The sequence below is a fragment of the Pseudorca crassidens genome, chromosome 7, assembly GCF_039906515.1.
Source record: "Pseudorca crassidens isolate mPseCra1 chromosome 7, mPseCra1.hap1, whole genome shotgun sequence".
NCBI classification, from domain to species: Eukaryota; Metazoa; Chordata; class Mammalia; order Artiodactyla; family Delphinidae; genus Pseudorca; species Pseudorca crassidens.
In genome coordinates, this window is record NC_090302.1 from 4,565,153 (window position 1) to 4,582,398 (window position 17,246).

Below are 17,246 nucleotides of genomic sequence, written 5' to 3' on the forward strand. Positions count from 1 at the left end.
CCGCTCTGTGTACGCACACGCATTGGGAGAGCCGTGGGGCAGTGGCAGGTAGGAGCCAGCCCGCCAGGACCGTGTGCGGAAGCTCCTCTTGCACTTGCCGCAGTCAGGGCCTGTGGTGTTGTGTTCACACTCGCACTGCAGGCTGCCCTCGCGCACGGAGCACAGGTTGGCGTGCAGGTTGCACTTGCACCTGGGGGGACACGGAGGGGGCAAGGCGTCAGTGAGCGTGTGGGCGGGCTCTTCCAGCTCTCTGGAGGGGCTTGGAGGGTGGCCTGGAAGGGACTCTTGAGGCCATCTGTCCAACCTGCCACGACTCTCCTTCGGGACAAATGCTCCCGGATTCAACATTTTGAGTCCTTCCCCAGCATGAGGGGTCCCTGGCTCCTACCTCTCAGTGAGGGGGGTGGGGGGCGTGATGAGATGCCCTTGTCCCAGGTGCTGAATTTTTAGTAACGCAGCTTCTGGTCACCTTTGCTCTCAACCATGGAGGGTTGACAGGTAGCAAGAGTTACCTGTCCCTGGTTGTGGAGACGTGGACCTGGCCCCAGGCTGTACCTCTGCTCTCAGCCGCGGCCCACACCCATGCCCTTGAGGGCAGAAAGAAATCCCAACTCCCCAAACCCTGTCAATTCATCCACACATGTATTATTCATTCATTCATTCAAATATTTATAGGCAACTCATCATTCTGAAACCAGTAAATAAAGGGAAAGAATCAAGCATTTGTCTCGCCTGTCCTATAAAAAGGGTACCTCCAGGTAACCAGTAGTTGATGAGGGGATGTTTCTTTTTATAGAAGCATTCCAGCTGATAACTGAAGAAGGAAGGACAGAATTTGAAAGTCACCACGTAGCATCCCCTACCGAACGGATAGCTCTTGGCACAGAGCATCAATAGAGAGAGACAACCAAAGAAAAAGTCTCGTCAAGGCAAATTGAACTTGAATCTGATCAACGCTCTGGATCCAGCTACAAACTTATAGGAAATACAGAGGACAGAGAAACATACTAAACACCATCAGGGGGACGCAAGCAACAAAACCCGGAAGTGATGATATAGTTTATAAGACGGATGAATTGCAAGGGGCAAAACTTGAAATGGAGGGAGAAGGGACCCAGATCAGGAGAAACCTCAAAGGCAAAGCAGTTAAGTGCAGATCGTGGACCTCATCTGGATCTCGGTCAGACAACCTCTAAACTCAGATAAACAATGTATATTCGTGAGACAACTGGAAATGTGAACACTGACTACATCTGGTGATATTAAATTAATGTTTATTAAGTGCAATGGTGGTACTGTGGTTACATCTTTAGAAGTCCTTGGCTTTAGGGACACACACGAGTATTTACAGATGAAAGTATCTGATGTCTGGGATCTGCTTCGGAAGAACACAGAAAGGGAAAACATGGGCAGAGATACAGACAAAACAAGAAAGGCTATGAGTGAATTGCTGAACTTGGGTGAACTTGGTTCATCATAGTAGATTCTATTTTCGTATGCATGTTGGAAATCGTCCACAAGAAAAAGTTAGAGAGACAGAGTGCTCCCTATTCTCATATGGGAAGATTTCCAAGATATATTGTCAATATTTGTGAAAAGCAAATTGCAGAATAATGTGTTTGGTAGGGTTTTCTTTTTATTAAAATACACAAAGAAAAATGTGTATAGGGCACCTGTTATGTGCCAGGCTCCGAGCTGGGAATGGTGAGTATAATGGTCGACAAAGCAGATGGGGTCCCTGCTCTGATGGAGGATAGGGTCCAGCGGGGAGACGATCAAAAGATCAGTGATTGGGGGAGGGACGGGAAGGATGAATAGGTGGCGCCCAGGGGATTTTTAGGGCAGCAAAGTGATTCTGTACGTGACACTGTCACGGCGGACACACGGCGTTACACATTTGTCAAAGCCCATAGAAGCACGGAGCAGCAAGGCAGAGCCCTAGTGTCAGCTGTGGACTTGAGTTGACAACACTGTATCAATGCTGGTTCATCAACTATAACAAACGTATCACGCTAATGCAAGATGTTAATAACAGGTGGAACTGGGTGGGGAACCCGGGTGTCAGGAACTCTTTGCATGATCTGCTCAATTTTCTGTAAACCTAAACCCTAAAATTTAATATAGACTTAATTTAAAAATAATGATCATGCAAATCTTTCATTAGTGCCAATTGTTATAGGTGCCCACGTGTTCTACAAAGGAGAGGGGATCATGGGTGGGTCTTAACTTAGTCTGGGGGCAGCAGGATAGGCTTCCAGGAAGAACAATTTAACATCGAGAGTTACTCAGGCAAGGAGGGGAGAACCTTCTGGAAGGAGACAAGAGCACTGGGGAAGACCCTAGGGCCGAGAAGAGCTCAACCTGTAAGGTGTAAGATGAGGTAAGGGGGAAGAGGAGGCCAGACCGTGGTTCGGAGGCTGGGTTGTGTTCTGCAAGCCATTGGAAGGTTGGAGGCGTCCCGCTCTGGCTCTTATTTTATGTATCACCGCGGTCGCCTCATGGAGGATGCTTTGTCAGGGGGACCAGAGCCAGGGTATGGAGAGCGGGGAGGAAGCTGTGCCTGGCTGGCAGCAGAGGACAGTGGCGTGGACCAGGGCGGAGGCGCCTACGTCCCACCAGTGACGCCCGGCGTGTGCAACATTTCCCCTCTCTGGATCTCATCGTCTCAAAGATTGTTCCCCGAATGCTAAACCAGCATTTCTTCTCCAGCTCGTAATTTCCCCCTTCTCTTCAAACCCCACCTTCCCCTGAGGGACACTCCTCCCGGACAGAGCGTCTCCCCTTAGCCTCTGCTTATTCACACGATGAATATTTAACTCCCTGCATCTTCCCGCTTCATAAATCAGTCCTGCCTCCCCTCCTGCCTTCTCTGACTCCATCTGACTGGAGCACTGCTGTGAGGCCGGCCTTCCCGGGCAAGGATCCCAAATGGGGAAAACTGGTTGCCAGGTTCCTAGCAGCCCTGCAGCTTGGAGTTAACCTGCTGCCTGCTGGCTTCAGAAGTGCCGGGGCTGCCTTCCTTCTCATAGCTTCTCTCTGCCCTCATATCATCTTGAGGAATGGTTACAGGAAATTGGGCACCTCCATGCTATGGAGTATTATAAAGCCATTAAATATTATGTTGTCAAAGGCTACTTCAAGCCTTGGGGAATGTTCCAGATAGAAATGAAAAGACCATACGCTGGTACTATTGTCACCTTCATTTTACAGACGAGGAAATGGAGGCTCAGAGAGGTTAAGTATCTTGCCCAGAGTCACAGGGCTGTCCAGAACTGTGACTGAAACTGGAACGCAGAGATATCAAACTCCGGAGTCCAAGAGGCTAATGTGGCTTAGAATATGGATTGTAAAAATGTAAGATACCAAACTGTAGGTATTATAGTGTTATGGACTGAATTGTGTCCCCCCCACCAAATTCACATGTTGAAGCCCTAACGCCCCAATGCAACTGTATTTGGAGAGAGACCCCTTAGAGAGGTAATTAAAGCTCAAGGAGGTCAGAAGGGTGGGGCCCTAATCCCCTAGGGTTGGTGCCCTTACAAGAGGAGGAAGAGACCCCAGAGCTCTCTCTCCACCATGTGAGGACACAGTGAGAAATTGGCCATCTGCAAGCCAGAAAGAGGGGTCTCACCAGAAACCAACCCTGGTAGCATCTTGATCTTGGACTTCTAACTTCCAAAATTGTGAGAAAATAAAGAAATGTCTGTTGTTAAAGCTCCCCAGTCTGTGGCACTCCATTATGGCAGCCCAAGCAGACTAGTACATGCAGCTTCTGATTATGTTTAAGTACATATATCCATACCCGAAACACCAGTAGACAATACATCTAGGTATTCCTGTACTTGTCCTGAGGGAGGGGTGGGATTATAAATGATTATAGTTATTATTTCTATTTCCTTCTTTGTCACTTTGCACGTTTCCTGCATTCTCTATAGTGAGCAGGTGTTACTTATTATAAGTAGATAACAAATGGTTTTTGAAAACTGGAAGTCAGGCCAGGCGGGGAAGGAGGCTGGTTCTTGAGCTCACACAGGCCTTTCCTCTCAGGAGGAGAAGCAGGTACGTCAGGGTCCTGTTTGGGAAACCGTCGCTCCATGTTACACACCACGCACTGTTCGTGACTCTCAAGTCCCAGGTTCAAGGAGGTTTTCTGAACTCTCTGGAATAGAATTCTGATGTAGAGTGAAGGCCCTGTCCAAGGAAATTAGCCAGTGCTAAAGTCTGTGCTATTTTAACTCCATCTTCCCTGGACACTTAGCCCTGTCAAGGTTTTACTGCAGCACAAAGCTGAAACAAACAGAGCATGAGAAAGCCTGTTCACTCTTTCCCTGGAGTTCCAATCGATTACCACATATGTACTGTGAGTCTACTATGTGCTCAGCTCTGGGAAAGGCACAGAGAGGGCTGGGCAGGCACCCGCTGGCACTGGGGACCCTTCTTCCTGGGAACACTAGACCCCAAGGATGGTCCATGGCAAAGAAAGGTTCTGTGTTTAAACCTTATTGGTCAACACATATGATGCTCTCCTAATGCCCTCACATTCTGCTCCCTGACTGCCACCCTCCACACAGGGTCCCAGTGCACATTAGCATATTAAAGGCTCTGACAAGTCCTGCAGGAAAGAAACCTGCTGACTTTGTCTAACAAAAGTTTGTTTGCAAAACAAACCTTCTGGTATTTGACCTCAGAAGGTTTTAATTTTTTCATCTGAATTCCTATTTACCATACCACTGAGCTAGCTGGAGAGGAACACCCCAGCTGGGTGGAACCAGGAATGTACCCCATGCCTCTGGCCCGAGGATCAGATATTTTCAGATATCAGCTACAGAAAACAAAGATTGCCATCTCAACTTTGGGTGTTAACACTGACCTTGGCTTGTTAAAAATTTGTAAAAGGGCAGCTGACTCTGAGTAGCGTGTTATAATGATGATGGTAGAGGGAGTCACAGAATGTGAGAGCTCGACAGGTCTGGCGGGGGCTCGGGGTACAGCCGGGGAGAAGCCTGCCCAAGGTCGTGCAGTTTAGAGGTTACTCTGGATCCAAATCCAGACTTCCTTCCCTGACCCTGGCTCTGCCCCACCCCGTGCTGGCCAGCCCCGCCCACCATCTTCATCTCCCAGAGGGTGTCTTGGCTTCCCTGCCCTCCCCGGTTGAGCCCTGGAATGAGCACTGTGCCTCCTCTATCGGGGAGAGAAGAAGTTCCCTGCTGGGCAGGGCTGCCAGGAGGAGCCCACACAGTGTGGGGGAAGCCTCGCCAGGGCTGGCACAGAAACAGAACCCAGTCAATGGAACCGCTTCTCAGACTTCCTGACTTTTGCAGGGAGCGCATTGCAGGGAGTAATGCGCTGTGTGTGTTGGGTGGGGGGGGCTTCACCTTTCTGGGTCTCTCTTTGTGTCCCTCTATGTCTCTCCATGTCTCTGTGTCCCTTCCCATCTCTGTCCAGCATGTGTTCTGATCCTGCTTTCCTCTAGACCTCTGCGCAATGCAGTTCCCTCCGCTTGGATCGAGCTGCCAGGCTCCGCCCCTTTCTCCTAAAGCTAACACCTAGTGGGCGTGTCAGGTTCAAGGCCAAATGTCGCTTCTGCAGGGAGGACCTCCCATCAGCCCCTGCTATACCTTCCCTCGTCCCAATGCTCATTGCAATAAGCATCATCTCCCAAAGTGGAGCATACGACATGACTGGGGGAGATGCGGGCTAGAACTATAAAAGAGTTTAATCGATTTTGTTTATTTTTGATTACACAGTATTTTTTTTTTTTTAAGTGACAGACTCACCAAGCCTGGGAATCTCAAAAATGTTATTTGGCCAAAGGTCAAAGTTTAAAAGCATATTATTTGAAGAAATTATTAAGTAAATAAATAAATCATGTGCAATATCCTTATGCAAAAGCCTGACATTAGAACTCAACCTCACGCCATAAACAAAAGTTAACTCAAAATGGATCAAAAGGGGCTTCCCTGGTGGCGCGGTGGTTGGGAGTCCGCCTGCCGACGCAGGGGACATGGGTTCGTGCCCCGGTCCGCGAAGATCCCACATGCCGCGGAGCGGCTGGGCCCGTGAGCCATGGCCGCTGAGCCTGCGCGTCTGGAGCCTGTGCTCCGCAGCGGGAGAGGCCACAACAGTGAGAGGCCCGCGTACAGCAAAAAAAAAAAAAAAAAAAGGATCAAAAACCTATATGTAAGAGCTAAAACTAGATAACTCTGAAAAGGAAACACAGGGGTAAATCTTCATGACTTTGGATTAAACAGTGATTTCTTACACATGACACCAAAAGTACAAGTAACAGAAGAAAAAATAGATACATTGGACTTCATCAAAATTAAATACTTTTGTGTTTCAGAGGACGCCGTCAGGAAAGTGAACAGATAACCCACAGAATGGGAGAAAAATCTTCTCTCTGGTGAGAGACTTACATCTAAGAACATATAATGAACCCTTACAACTCAATAATAAAAAAACAACTCAATTTTTCAAATTAGGAAAGGATTTGAATAGGTATTTCTTCCAAGAAGATACACAAATGGCCAACAAGCACATGCTCACATCACTAACCATCACAGAAATGCAAGCAAATTACAAGGTTACCACCTCACATCCTTCGAATGGCTAGTGTCAAAACCACAGATAATAACAAGAAAATGATTGTGAGAATCTGGAGGAAATGGAAGCCGCGTACACTGCCGGTGGGGATGTAAAGTGTTGTGAGTGACTTTGGAAAACTTTCCTCAAAAGTGAAACTGACTCACCATATGACCCAGCAATTCCCCTCCCAAGTATATACCCAAGAGAAACGAAAACACATCTGCACAAAAACATGTACATGAATGTTCACTGCAGTGTTATTCATAATAGTCACAAGGTAGAAACAACTCATATATGTCCATCAACAGAAAAACCAAATGTGGTGTATATACACCATGGAATATTGTTCACCCATAAAAAGGAACAAAGCACGACACCTGCTACAGCGTGGGTGAACCTGGAAGACATCATGCTACACGAAGGAGCCAGACACAAAAGGCCACATATTGTATGATTCCACTGATATGAAATGCCCAGAACAGACAGAAAGTAGACTCGTGGTTGCCAGGGGCTGGGGAGAGGGGAGAATGGGAATGACCGCTAGATGGTACAGGGTTTCTTTTTGGGGAAACGAAAATGCCCTAAAGTTGACCATAGGGATGGTTGCACAACTCTGTGAATATACCAAAAGCCACTGAATTGTGCACTTTAAATGGATATGTTACGGCTTGTAAATTACATTTCAGTACATCTGTTGCTAAACAAACAAATGAATAACTAACTGGAAAATATGGGAAATAGTGAGGGCGTTACCTGAGTGACTAAAGCCTGGGAACCAGGGTTTTACTGCAATCTCTCTCCTGCAAAGCTTCAAAGGTTTGTTTTACTATTTGTATCAACCTAGCACGTTGCACCTTAAAGAAAGTCTTGCTGGGTGAACACAGCTGATATAAGGCACCATTCTGAGAACTCACGGATAAACACTTCAGCCTTTACCAACCATCCTATGAATGACATACTGTTATTATCTGCATTATACAGACGGGGAAACTGCGGCCTGGAGCAGTGAAGTGAGCTGCCTGAGGCCCTCCAGCTGGTAAGGGGCAGACCCAAGACTTGAATCCGGGCAGCCTGACGCCAGAGCCCACACTGAACGTCCGCATGCCGTGGTGGCCCAGTGTGGCGGGCACTGGGGTCCTGGGATCAGCGGGCAGGGCTTCGACCCGCTCCCAGTGCACATGCTGGGTGGCCCTGCACAAATTCTTCACTAATCTGAGTCCTAGTTTTCTCACCTGGAGAATGGGGAGCAACAACCCTGGTCACACCACGGGCTGTTGTGAGGATCGGTGACCTCGGTCATTCCTGAATAGGGGATGAGCGAATGGACATAAGTAATGCATCTGCCGTGTCACCCAGCCTCGCACACAGGTGCTCATTTGGGGTTCATACTCCTCTTGCCTTTCCTGCTGATTGTAAGATGGTAGCCCTGGCCCCTCGTCGCCCTAGCCTGGGATGTTCTGCCACTTCCTGTGTGACCTTAGGAGGGTTGCTGAAGTTCCTCGGCCTCTGTTTTCTCATCTGTAAAATAGGGATGGCAGTGGCACCTACCTCATATGGTTGTCCTAAGGAGCAACTGAGACATGGCCCTGAAGACATGCATGTAAGCGCTGGGCAAACGCTAGTGTCCTGTTGGTTTTCTCATTTCTTATCTTTATGAGTGTCTAGAGACGGGGTCCTGAGAGCTTTCTTTGAACAAATGTGTCGGTTCTTCACAAGAACCTCATGAAAGGTTTATTGCTATTATCTCTATTTTACAGACAAGAAAATGAGGCACAGAGAAGTTCAGCAAGAGGCGCAAGGCCACACAGCTGGTGAGCCCCACTTTAAGAAGGGGGTGGCAGCCTGGGGTCCTCCAGTGCCGGCTCTCACACAGACATAGGCTCAGAGACATCCAACCTGCCCACAGTTCCCCCAAAGGACACAGTCATGTCCTTTCCTCCCCGCCCTCAGGCTGCTGTCCTGAGGTTTCCCTTCCCTATTCCAGAAGGCCCTCGGGAGATGAAATTAAAATAAATAAGCAAGCATATATAAATATAGAGCACTCATAGGTGGACAGGTGACGTGCATTATTAACTGAATCCTTGTGAAAACCCAGAAGGCATCACTCTTCCCATTTTACAGGTAAGGATATAAGATTGTAGTAGGTCAAGTGTCACGAACTCACCCCCAGGTCTCTGGGTGGAAGAGGCTGGATTTGAACCCAGAACTGTCGGGTGCCAGACTTGGATTTCATCACCATATTCTATTGGCCTGTCTCTCCCGGCACTTGCCTTATGTTGATTCCACTTGGATAATGAAGGCCAGTGGGGAGGGGCCACCGGACAGATACTCCCCCAAGCCCACTACCAATTCGGAGGCCCAGCCTCAGCCTAGGAAATGCTGGAGAAAGAAGCTCCCTTTCCTAACTTTCTTTCTAACGCCAACTGCAGCCTGCGTCTAGACGCAGGTGGGTGGTCCAGACTCCTGGCTCTGCCGCTGGCCCGAGTATTTCTGCATCCACGCGATCAATTTTCCTAGGGAATTACTTTCTGAATTTGACCTTTGAGAACCATCAATCTCACCAGAAAACCATCATCTGAGCCGCCTGACCCCGCTACACAGCACTTTTCGGCTCATCCATCAGGGAACATTATTTAATAATGAGAGAGGGACAGGGCAAGGCTGGCCAGCAGTCCACTCCCAGCCCATCAGGATCTGCTGCCTGCCCCATCACAGAATCCCAGGGCTTTGACCCTTTGGATGGCAGCAGGAGTGGCTCCGTAAGAATGGGGGGTAACGGAGGAACAGAGACACTGAGTCAGTAGCCAGAGTCAGAGCAGATTCCCTGCTCCTGATCTGCCTGGGTGACCTCGAGCGAGTCACTTCTCCAGATTTCAGACCTTTCGCTTGCAGTTTGGAAGGGTTGAATTACATCTTAGCTTTTCAACTTTTCTATTTAGTTGTTCATGGGTGCCTAATATACTGTTTGGCACGCAGTGGGCTCTCAATCGATAGCGGCTGAATGAACGAAGGAGGAAAGGAAGGGAGGGAGGAGACGATGCACAGAGGCTCTTTGCACAGCATCTGGCATGGATGAGCCTTAACGGCTCAGTGAAAGCCAGGCAGTATCGTGGCTGGAGCAGTGTGGTGGCAGGTGACCGCAGGGTCTTAGTCTCCGGGTCCATAAATCGGGGGACTTGACGGTTTCCACGGGACAGGGCTATTGAGAGGATGAAGATGGGCTGGCCCATGGGGCGTGCTCAGCACAGGGTCGGGCACGTAGGGAGCCCCCCATAAATACCAGCTGCTTTGCCATTGCTAATAGCCAACAAGTGACATCAGTGGGAATCTGGGGGGATTCCCAGGAACAAAGATTGTCCTTATTCGGCAGCCCCCGGGTGCCCAGCCCCGAGGAACAGGTCCCCTTATCCATGCTGTCCTGCCAACACCCTACTCCAGAGCCCCCCCCCCGCTGAGATCAGCTGGCCTTTTCTCCAGGCCCCTTGGGACGCGCTCACTGTCCTCTGAGAGTCACTTCCATGAAGGGCCTCCTGTCACTACAATTGCCAGATTTAGCAAATAAAAATATAGCATGCCTGGTTAACTTTGAATTTCAGGTAGACACTGAATCATTTTTTAGTATAAGTACAGACGTGTCTCGGAGATATTGCGGGTTCAATTCCAGACCAATAAAGCAAATATCGCAATAAAGTGAACCACATGAATTATTCTGGTTTTCCAGTGCATATAAAAGTTACGTTTACACTATACTGTAGTCTATTAAGTGTGCAATAGTATTATGTCTAAAAAAATGTACCTACCTTGACTAAAAAAATATTATATTGCGAAAAATGTTAACCATCAACTGAGCCTTTGGTGAGTTGCAGCAGTAACATCACAGATCACTGTTCACCACAACCAATGTAATAATAATGAAAGAAAGTTTGAAGTAGTGCGAGAATTACCAACATGCGACACAGAGACCTGAACTGAGCAAACGCTGTTGGAAAAACAGCACCGACAGACTTGCCCGATACAGCATTGCCACAAACCTTCAATTTATAAAAAAACACATTATCTGCGAAGTTCAATAAAGTGAGAGCAATAAAACAAGGTTTGCCTGTATGTCCCATGAAATATCTGGGACACACGCTTACACTAAAAACATTGTTCGTGGCTCACCGGAATTTCGGATTTAGCTGGTATCCTGCGTTTTATCTGGCAGCCCTACCCCTACTCACCCACATGGTGAGCCATGGCCCTCTGGCCCGACCCCTGACCCCTCTCAAGGCCTGGCCTGGGTGTCCCCACCCACCCATCAGAAGCTGGCCGGGCTGCCTGCCCTCCAGAGAGGAGGCCACGGCTGCCTTCTCCTCTAAGTCGCTAAGTTGTTTCTTTTTCTCTAGTTGATGAGTCCCTAACGAGCCCCAGGGGACCATGACGGAGGCAGGACTGAGCCTCACCTGCACGGGAAGGCCACCCCAGACAACCTGAGTTCTCAGGGAAATGTGCCCTGCTCCTGCCAGGAGGAGACCGACACGCTGACTTCACCCCCTCCTGTCCACCTGCCGGGCCCGGCCGGGGGCCTGACAGCCGCGCGAAGCACGAAGCAGTCGTCGGACGGCAGGGGCACCGGCCCGTACCAGGCGCCAGCGTGCCCTGCCCCGCAGGGAGGGGAGGGCAGCGCCTGGGCCCTGCCGGCGGGAGTGCCATCTGGACACGGGCCTGGCACCAGTGCGCCACGAAAATCAAAATCGTGAGCCGGGCCCTCCTCTCCTCAGGGTGAGAGAAGCGGGGTGTTTGGAGCGCCTCCCAGACAGGAGGGTGGAGGAATGTAGGTCAACTCCTGGCTGCCGGAAAGAGTGATGTCATCGGCTCCTGGGGGAAAGATGGGGAAGTGGTAAGTTTAGGCGAGCGAGAGAGCCGGGTGCCGGAGCCGGGCAGGGAGGAGGGGGCCGGGGCTGGTTCCCCTCAATGGTCAAACTTGCCAGGATCTCAGGGCAGTCACAGGGACCCCTCGGTGAGCACAGGTGGGGCGCTCGGGAGAGCCCAGGACCCCAGGCGGTCTTGGTAATTGATCGCCTCTTCCTGGCGTCTCCCCCACTTCTTTCACCACTTGTCCAAACAGCATTGCGTGTGCAGCCTTCTGGGAGCGGATGGGCGTATTTCTGACACCTTGAAGGTCAGAGTCGCTTGAAACAAGTTTCTATTTGAAAGCCTCCAGCAGCGCCTTCCCATTTCTCTTGTCAGAGAGAGCATTTATTTCTGGGGAAAGACTGTTCTTTTGTTTGGGGAAAAACAGTTCAGTGGGCTGCTGGGTTTATAGGGAAGCGAACCCCGAGCCTATGCTGGCCTGGAGATGTTAGCACGTGAGGGTGGACACATGAGGGAGAAGGCTGACCTCGAGAAGGGCACTTCCCTTGTGGAGGGGCTCATGCATCTGGGGCTGGAGGCCTGGACTCCAGGGAGGAAGGATGCAGCCATGAGAGGGGGCTGGGGGCTCACGACAGAGGTGGTCCAGGGGCTGCCCCTCCCAGGCAGCCGGTGGCCACGGCCAATGGCTGGGTCTCCAGGTCAGTGCTGGCTAATGGCCATCCTTTGAAGTGTTCTCTTTGTACGTGATCATTCTCCTGGGCTCGCCCCAGCCTGTGAGTCCACGTGCGAAGGATCACCGTGGCCTGGGGGTGTTAGATCTTCTTTGGGGGATTAAGGGAGAGACCGTGTCTTTGGCTGGTACACAGCAGCGTGGAGAGATTGGCAGCCTTCAAGGAAGCAAGCGATGGTCAGGAGAACCTCTCCTGATCCCAGAGAGGCTGGATCAAGAGGTGACCAGCAATGAGAAGGCCATAGCTGGGGATCTCGCTAAGGGAAGCCTATAAAATATTGGACTCATAGCTAATTAGTGGAATGGGGGCAGGGCTAGGGTACTAGTGGAAAGAGGGCTCCTGGATGCTGGAGAATTTGAACCGTCTGGGTCAAAAGGCTTCAAGTCAAGCCCTGAGACCCCGAGAAGAGGGGACACTGAAAGCCGAGCCGCGGGGCGCGGGTGTGCAAGGCCTCGGCCACCTGGCGTGACCTGGCTCTCTCAGGGTCACGTGGATAAACGCCAGCTGCTGCATCTCCTGGAACGCAGTCAGGCTGGCAGCTGAGTTCATTGCCAAATCAGATTTGGGCTTCTGTGCGAAGTCCTTTTATATTAAGTGCTTTAACATACATCACCTCCTCCAGTCTATTGATAAATCCTATTACCCATTATGAAGCCAGAGGCAGCTTCCCAGCCAACAGGAGAGAGGCTGATGGAGGGGTGCTGGGGGGCTCGGGCGTGTGGCTTGGGGGACACACGGTGGGTATGACCAGGCTGGTTGACTAAAGCAAGCTCACCTCTTCCCCTGTGGGAGGGCTCAACACCCTGGAGGGAAGGGCCAGGCCTGGGTCGGGGGAGGGGGGGAAATGTGAGGCGTGCTGGGCGTGATGGTGGAGGGCCAGCCCGTTGGTTTTGTCTACCCACCTCCTGGCTCCCGGATTTCAGACCCCTTCTCCTCCGAAAGAGTTACGAATATTAAGACCCATTTGTTCATGAACGAATGAGCGAATCATTTCAACGAATGCACAGCATTCCTGCCTGGTTCTCAGTGCTGTGGCCTCACAGGGTCAAGAGCACAGACCCAGACCCTGTCCTCTCAGAGCTCAGAGCCCAGGGTGGGGAAGGGGGAGGGCGGCTGGGTACAGGAGTGTGCGTGCAGCCACGCACCTGTGACAATGCAGTGGGATTGCTGTGCTCTTTGACGGCCAGAGGAGGGGAGGCAAGGGCTGGCCGCCCAGCTCTCCAGCCTGCGGGGACCCCGGAGAGGCGCCCTGCGAGCCAAGCCCTGAGGAATGAGGCGTTTGCCAGACAGGAGGGGCGGACGGGGTGCGTTGTGCTGCAGGCAGGAGGAGCAGCCCTGAGGCGAGTCAGAGGGCCCCAGCTCCGGGCGGGGGGCTGGCCTGTGAGGACTCAGGGCCCAGGCTGCCCAGGGAGGCGAGAGGAAGGATGTGTGGTCCACGGGAACGGAGTTTCTAAGGTCAATGGGAAGCCACTGAAGGGTGTTGTTCAGGGCAGTGACGTGACTGGGTTTGGGTTTGGGGAAAAACCTCCACGTGGAAGGGGCAAGGCTGAAGGGGGCAAGCCCAGTCCCCTCCCCCAAAAAAATCCTGATGCCCCTCTCCGTGGGGCAGGGGTAGTGATGGGGTCCATGTAGGAAACTGCTCAGGCTGACAGAGTGGGATGGGAGAGGTGGGTAGGAATCCAGAGGTGGTCACACCGGTCAGAATGGCCATCATTAAAAAGTCTACAAATAACAAATGCTGGAGAAGGTGTGGAGAAAATGGAACCCCCCTTACACTGTTGGTGGGAATGTAAGTTGGTGCTGCTACTATGGAGAACAGTATGGAGGTTCCTCAGAAACTAAAAACAGAATTACCATATGATCCAGCAATCGAACTGCTGGGTATATATCCAGACGAAACTCTAATTCAAAAAGCTACACGCGCCCCTATGTTCATAGCAGCACTATTCACAATAGCCAAGACACGGAACAACGTAAATGTCTATTGACAGAGGAATGGGTAAAGAAGATGTGGTGCGTACATACAATGGAAAACTACTCAGCCGTAAAAAAGAATGAAATAATGCCATTTGCAGCAACACAGATGGACCTAGAGATTGTCATACTAAGGGAAGTAAGTCAGAAAGAGAAAGACAAATACCATGTGATATCACTTATATGTGTAATCTAAAACATGACACAAATGAACCTAACTATGAAACAGAAACAGATTCACAGACGTACAGAACAGACTTGTGGTTGCCAAGGGGGAGAGGGTTGGGGGAGGGGTGGAGTGAGAGGTTGGGGTCAGCAGATGTAAGCTTTTATATATAGAATGGATAAACAACAAGGCCCTCCTGTATAGCACAAGGAACTATATTCGATACGATATAGTTATCCTATGATTAAACTATAATGGGAAAGAATATATAAAAAAGAATGTATATATATATATATATGTATAACTGAGTCACTTTGCTGTACACCAGAAATTAACACAACATTGCAGATCGACTATACTTCAATTTAAAAAAAGATATTTTAAAAAAAGGAATCCAGAGGTGGGCATTTCCCCACAGAGTGGAAAGAGGCAACTCCAAATGGGGGAGAGGCACCCGGACTCCCCGAGGCCAGGGCAGCCCAGACGAGGCCCCTCGTCGACCCCGGGCTTCTGCAGAAGGCTCGGCTCGTCCTGCGGGTCAGCCTCTGTGCCCTGGGCTGCGTGAAGGCGGTGGAGCGTGTGATGTGTGTGTGTGACCGCTGCTTGTGGAAGTGGATTCACGCGTGCAGGTGGGGCAGGTACGTGTGTACATATAAGGGAGCACCTGTAAATCTAAAACGTGCTGAGGGACTTCCCTGGTGGTCCAGTGGTTAAGACTCCATGCTCCCAATGCAGGGGGCCCGGGTTCAATCCCCGGTCAGGGAACTATATTCCGCGTGCCACAATGAAGATCCCGCGTGCCGCGACTAAGACCCGACGTGACCAAATAAATAAATTAGTTAAAAATAAATAAATAAAACATGTTTGATATGGGCAGCGTGCCAGCAAGCCTTCAAAATGACCCACTCTGGGCTCCCCCTGTTGTGGGGTAGAGAAGCGGCCCAGCCAGGGCAGGAGCCCCCACTCCAGCCCTGTCTGTCCTGCCCATGCCTCATTAGCCCCAGTTACAGCTAATAAGGTCCCTCCAATCCCCAAGCTGGGGGCGGGGCAGAGAGCCAGACAGGAGCAGAGATCCAGGGATTCAACTTGGCTGGAGAGGGTCCCCCAGGTGAGCCATGCACCCGTGGAAATGGGGTTTTGTTCAGGTAACTAAATACTGACTCCTTGCAAATAACAAGGGCTCCCATTTCGCAAGCACCTACTGCACGTCAGGCCTTGAGCTGACCTACAAGTGCTCAGACAGTCCTCCAAACAGTAGGATCCCATTTCACAGATGGGGAAACTGAGGCTCGGGAAAATTGAAGAGACTTGCCCTGGACCATAAACTAGCAAATGAAAGAGTCTGAATTCAAACGCAGTCTTCTCTTTGACACCAAGATGTGCCGCTATCGACTCATTACAAAGAGACCTCGGAGCCCCGAGGATGGCTGCCTTCGGTTGCCGGGACGATATGGGGTCTTTAGAAGTGTAAGATGCGGGGTTTCTGGCCGAAATATTGTCTGTCAGCTCGCACCTGTTCTCTTCTCCTTGTACATCATGGAAGCCCGCCCCCCCCACCCCCATCCTCTCAGGCCCTCTGCCCCTCGCTGATGGCTTTCTCCAGCAGTTTCCCCTGCTGTTCCTTTCTGTTTTCTCGGCATCATCACCAGAACCCCAGGGTGCTGCGGTCCCTCCCTCTTTTCAGGAAGAACCCTTTCCTTCCCTCAAACTCCCCACCAGCTTGTACTCCATTTCCCTGCTCCCTTTCATGATCAAACCTCTGGAAAACCTTATCGACACCACGTTTGGTTTTTTTACCCCTCATTCATCCTTTTAAAATCTTCTGCATTCACCCTGGAATCCACCCAAGATGGGCTTTGTCCCCGACTCCCCCAAATCTGCCCTCCCAAGGTCACCTTTGACCTCCATGTTGCTAAGTCCACGGACCCACCTGGCCATCCTCTGTCTGGACCCCTCAGTGGCACTGGACACTGATGCCCATGCCCCCTGGACATGCTCCGCCCGCTGGGCTTTGGGGCACCATCCTTCCCGATTTTCTCCCCTCTATGGCTCCTTGCTCTCCATGTGCTGCCTTCACCGCCCAACTTCCCAGGGCTCCATCCCAGGCCAGCCCTCACCTTCCTCCTTGTTCTCAGAGCCTCACACGCTCCCATGGCGTCGGGGGTCATCTCTAAGCCCAGGACTGGGTTGCCTGCCCTTCAGACTTGGACGTCCAAATGCTCCCATGCCTCAAGGGCACCTCACAGCAACAGGTCAAAACAGAACTCTGGGGCTTCCCTGGTGGCGCAGTGGTTGAGAGTCCACCTGCCGATGCAGGGGACGTGGGTTCGTGTCCCGGTCCGGAAGGATCCCACGTGCCGCGGAGCGGCTGGGCCCGTGAGCCATGGCCGCTGAGCCTGCGCGTCCGGAGCCTGTGCTCCACAACGGGAGAGGCCACAACAGTGAGAGGCCCACGTACCGCAAAATAAATAAATAAAATAAAATTTTAAAAAACCAGAACTCTTCCTCTGGGGGCACAGCCACTTGGGAAAACCGTTCTGCAGTTTCTTATAAAGTTAAACACACATTTATCATATGACCCTACAATCCCACACCCGGGGATTCACTCAAGAGAAATGAAAGCTTATGTTCATACCCAAACCTTTACACGAATTTTCAGAGCTGCTCTATTCATAGCTGCCCCAAACTGGAAGCAACTGAAATTCCCTTCTCTGAGCGAATGTGTTAGGGAACCGTTGATTGAAACCGCTCACCTTGGCCCGGCATGACGATGACTGCTTCCCTGAGTTGTCTCACAACAGGAGGTCCTGATAAGTAACCCGGTGCTGCAGCCAAAAACTGGCCAGAAGAATTTGGGAGGGGCCCAAAAGGGGAAGGAAACGCCAGCCCATAATATGTCCTACCAACCTCCCAGAAACCCTCGCGCTGGAATCCAT

General features: G+C 50.9%; 1 protein-coding gene and 1 non-coding gene across 5 annotated transcripts in view; one reads left to right on the top strand and one right to left on the bottom strand.

The window, feature by feature from the left end:
- NTNG2 (netrin G2) overlaps positions 1-17,246 on the bottom strand; it is a 74,848-nt gene that overhangs the window by 13,365 nt on the left and 44,237 nt on the right. For all 4 annotated transcript variants that reach the window (XM_067742881.1, XM_067742882.1, XM_067742883.1 and 1 more), the window contains one exon: positions 18-190. In XM_067742881.1, the coding sequence (XP_067598982.1) occupies positions 18-190 (173 nt within the window). The remainder of the gene's footprint in view (positions 1-17; positions 191-17,246) is intronic.
- TRNAW-CCA (transfer RNA tryptophan (anticodon CCA)) lies at positions 15,003-15,075 on the top strand. The gene has a single exon. It is a non-coding gene; the product is annotated as a tRNA-Trp (tRNA).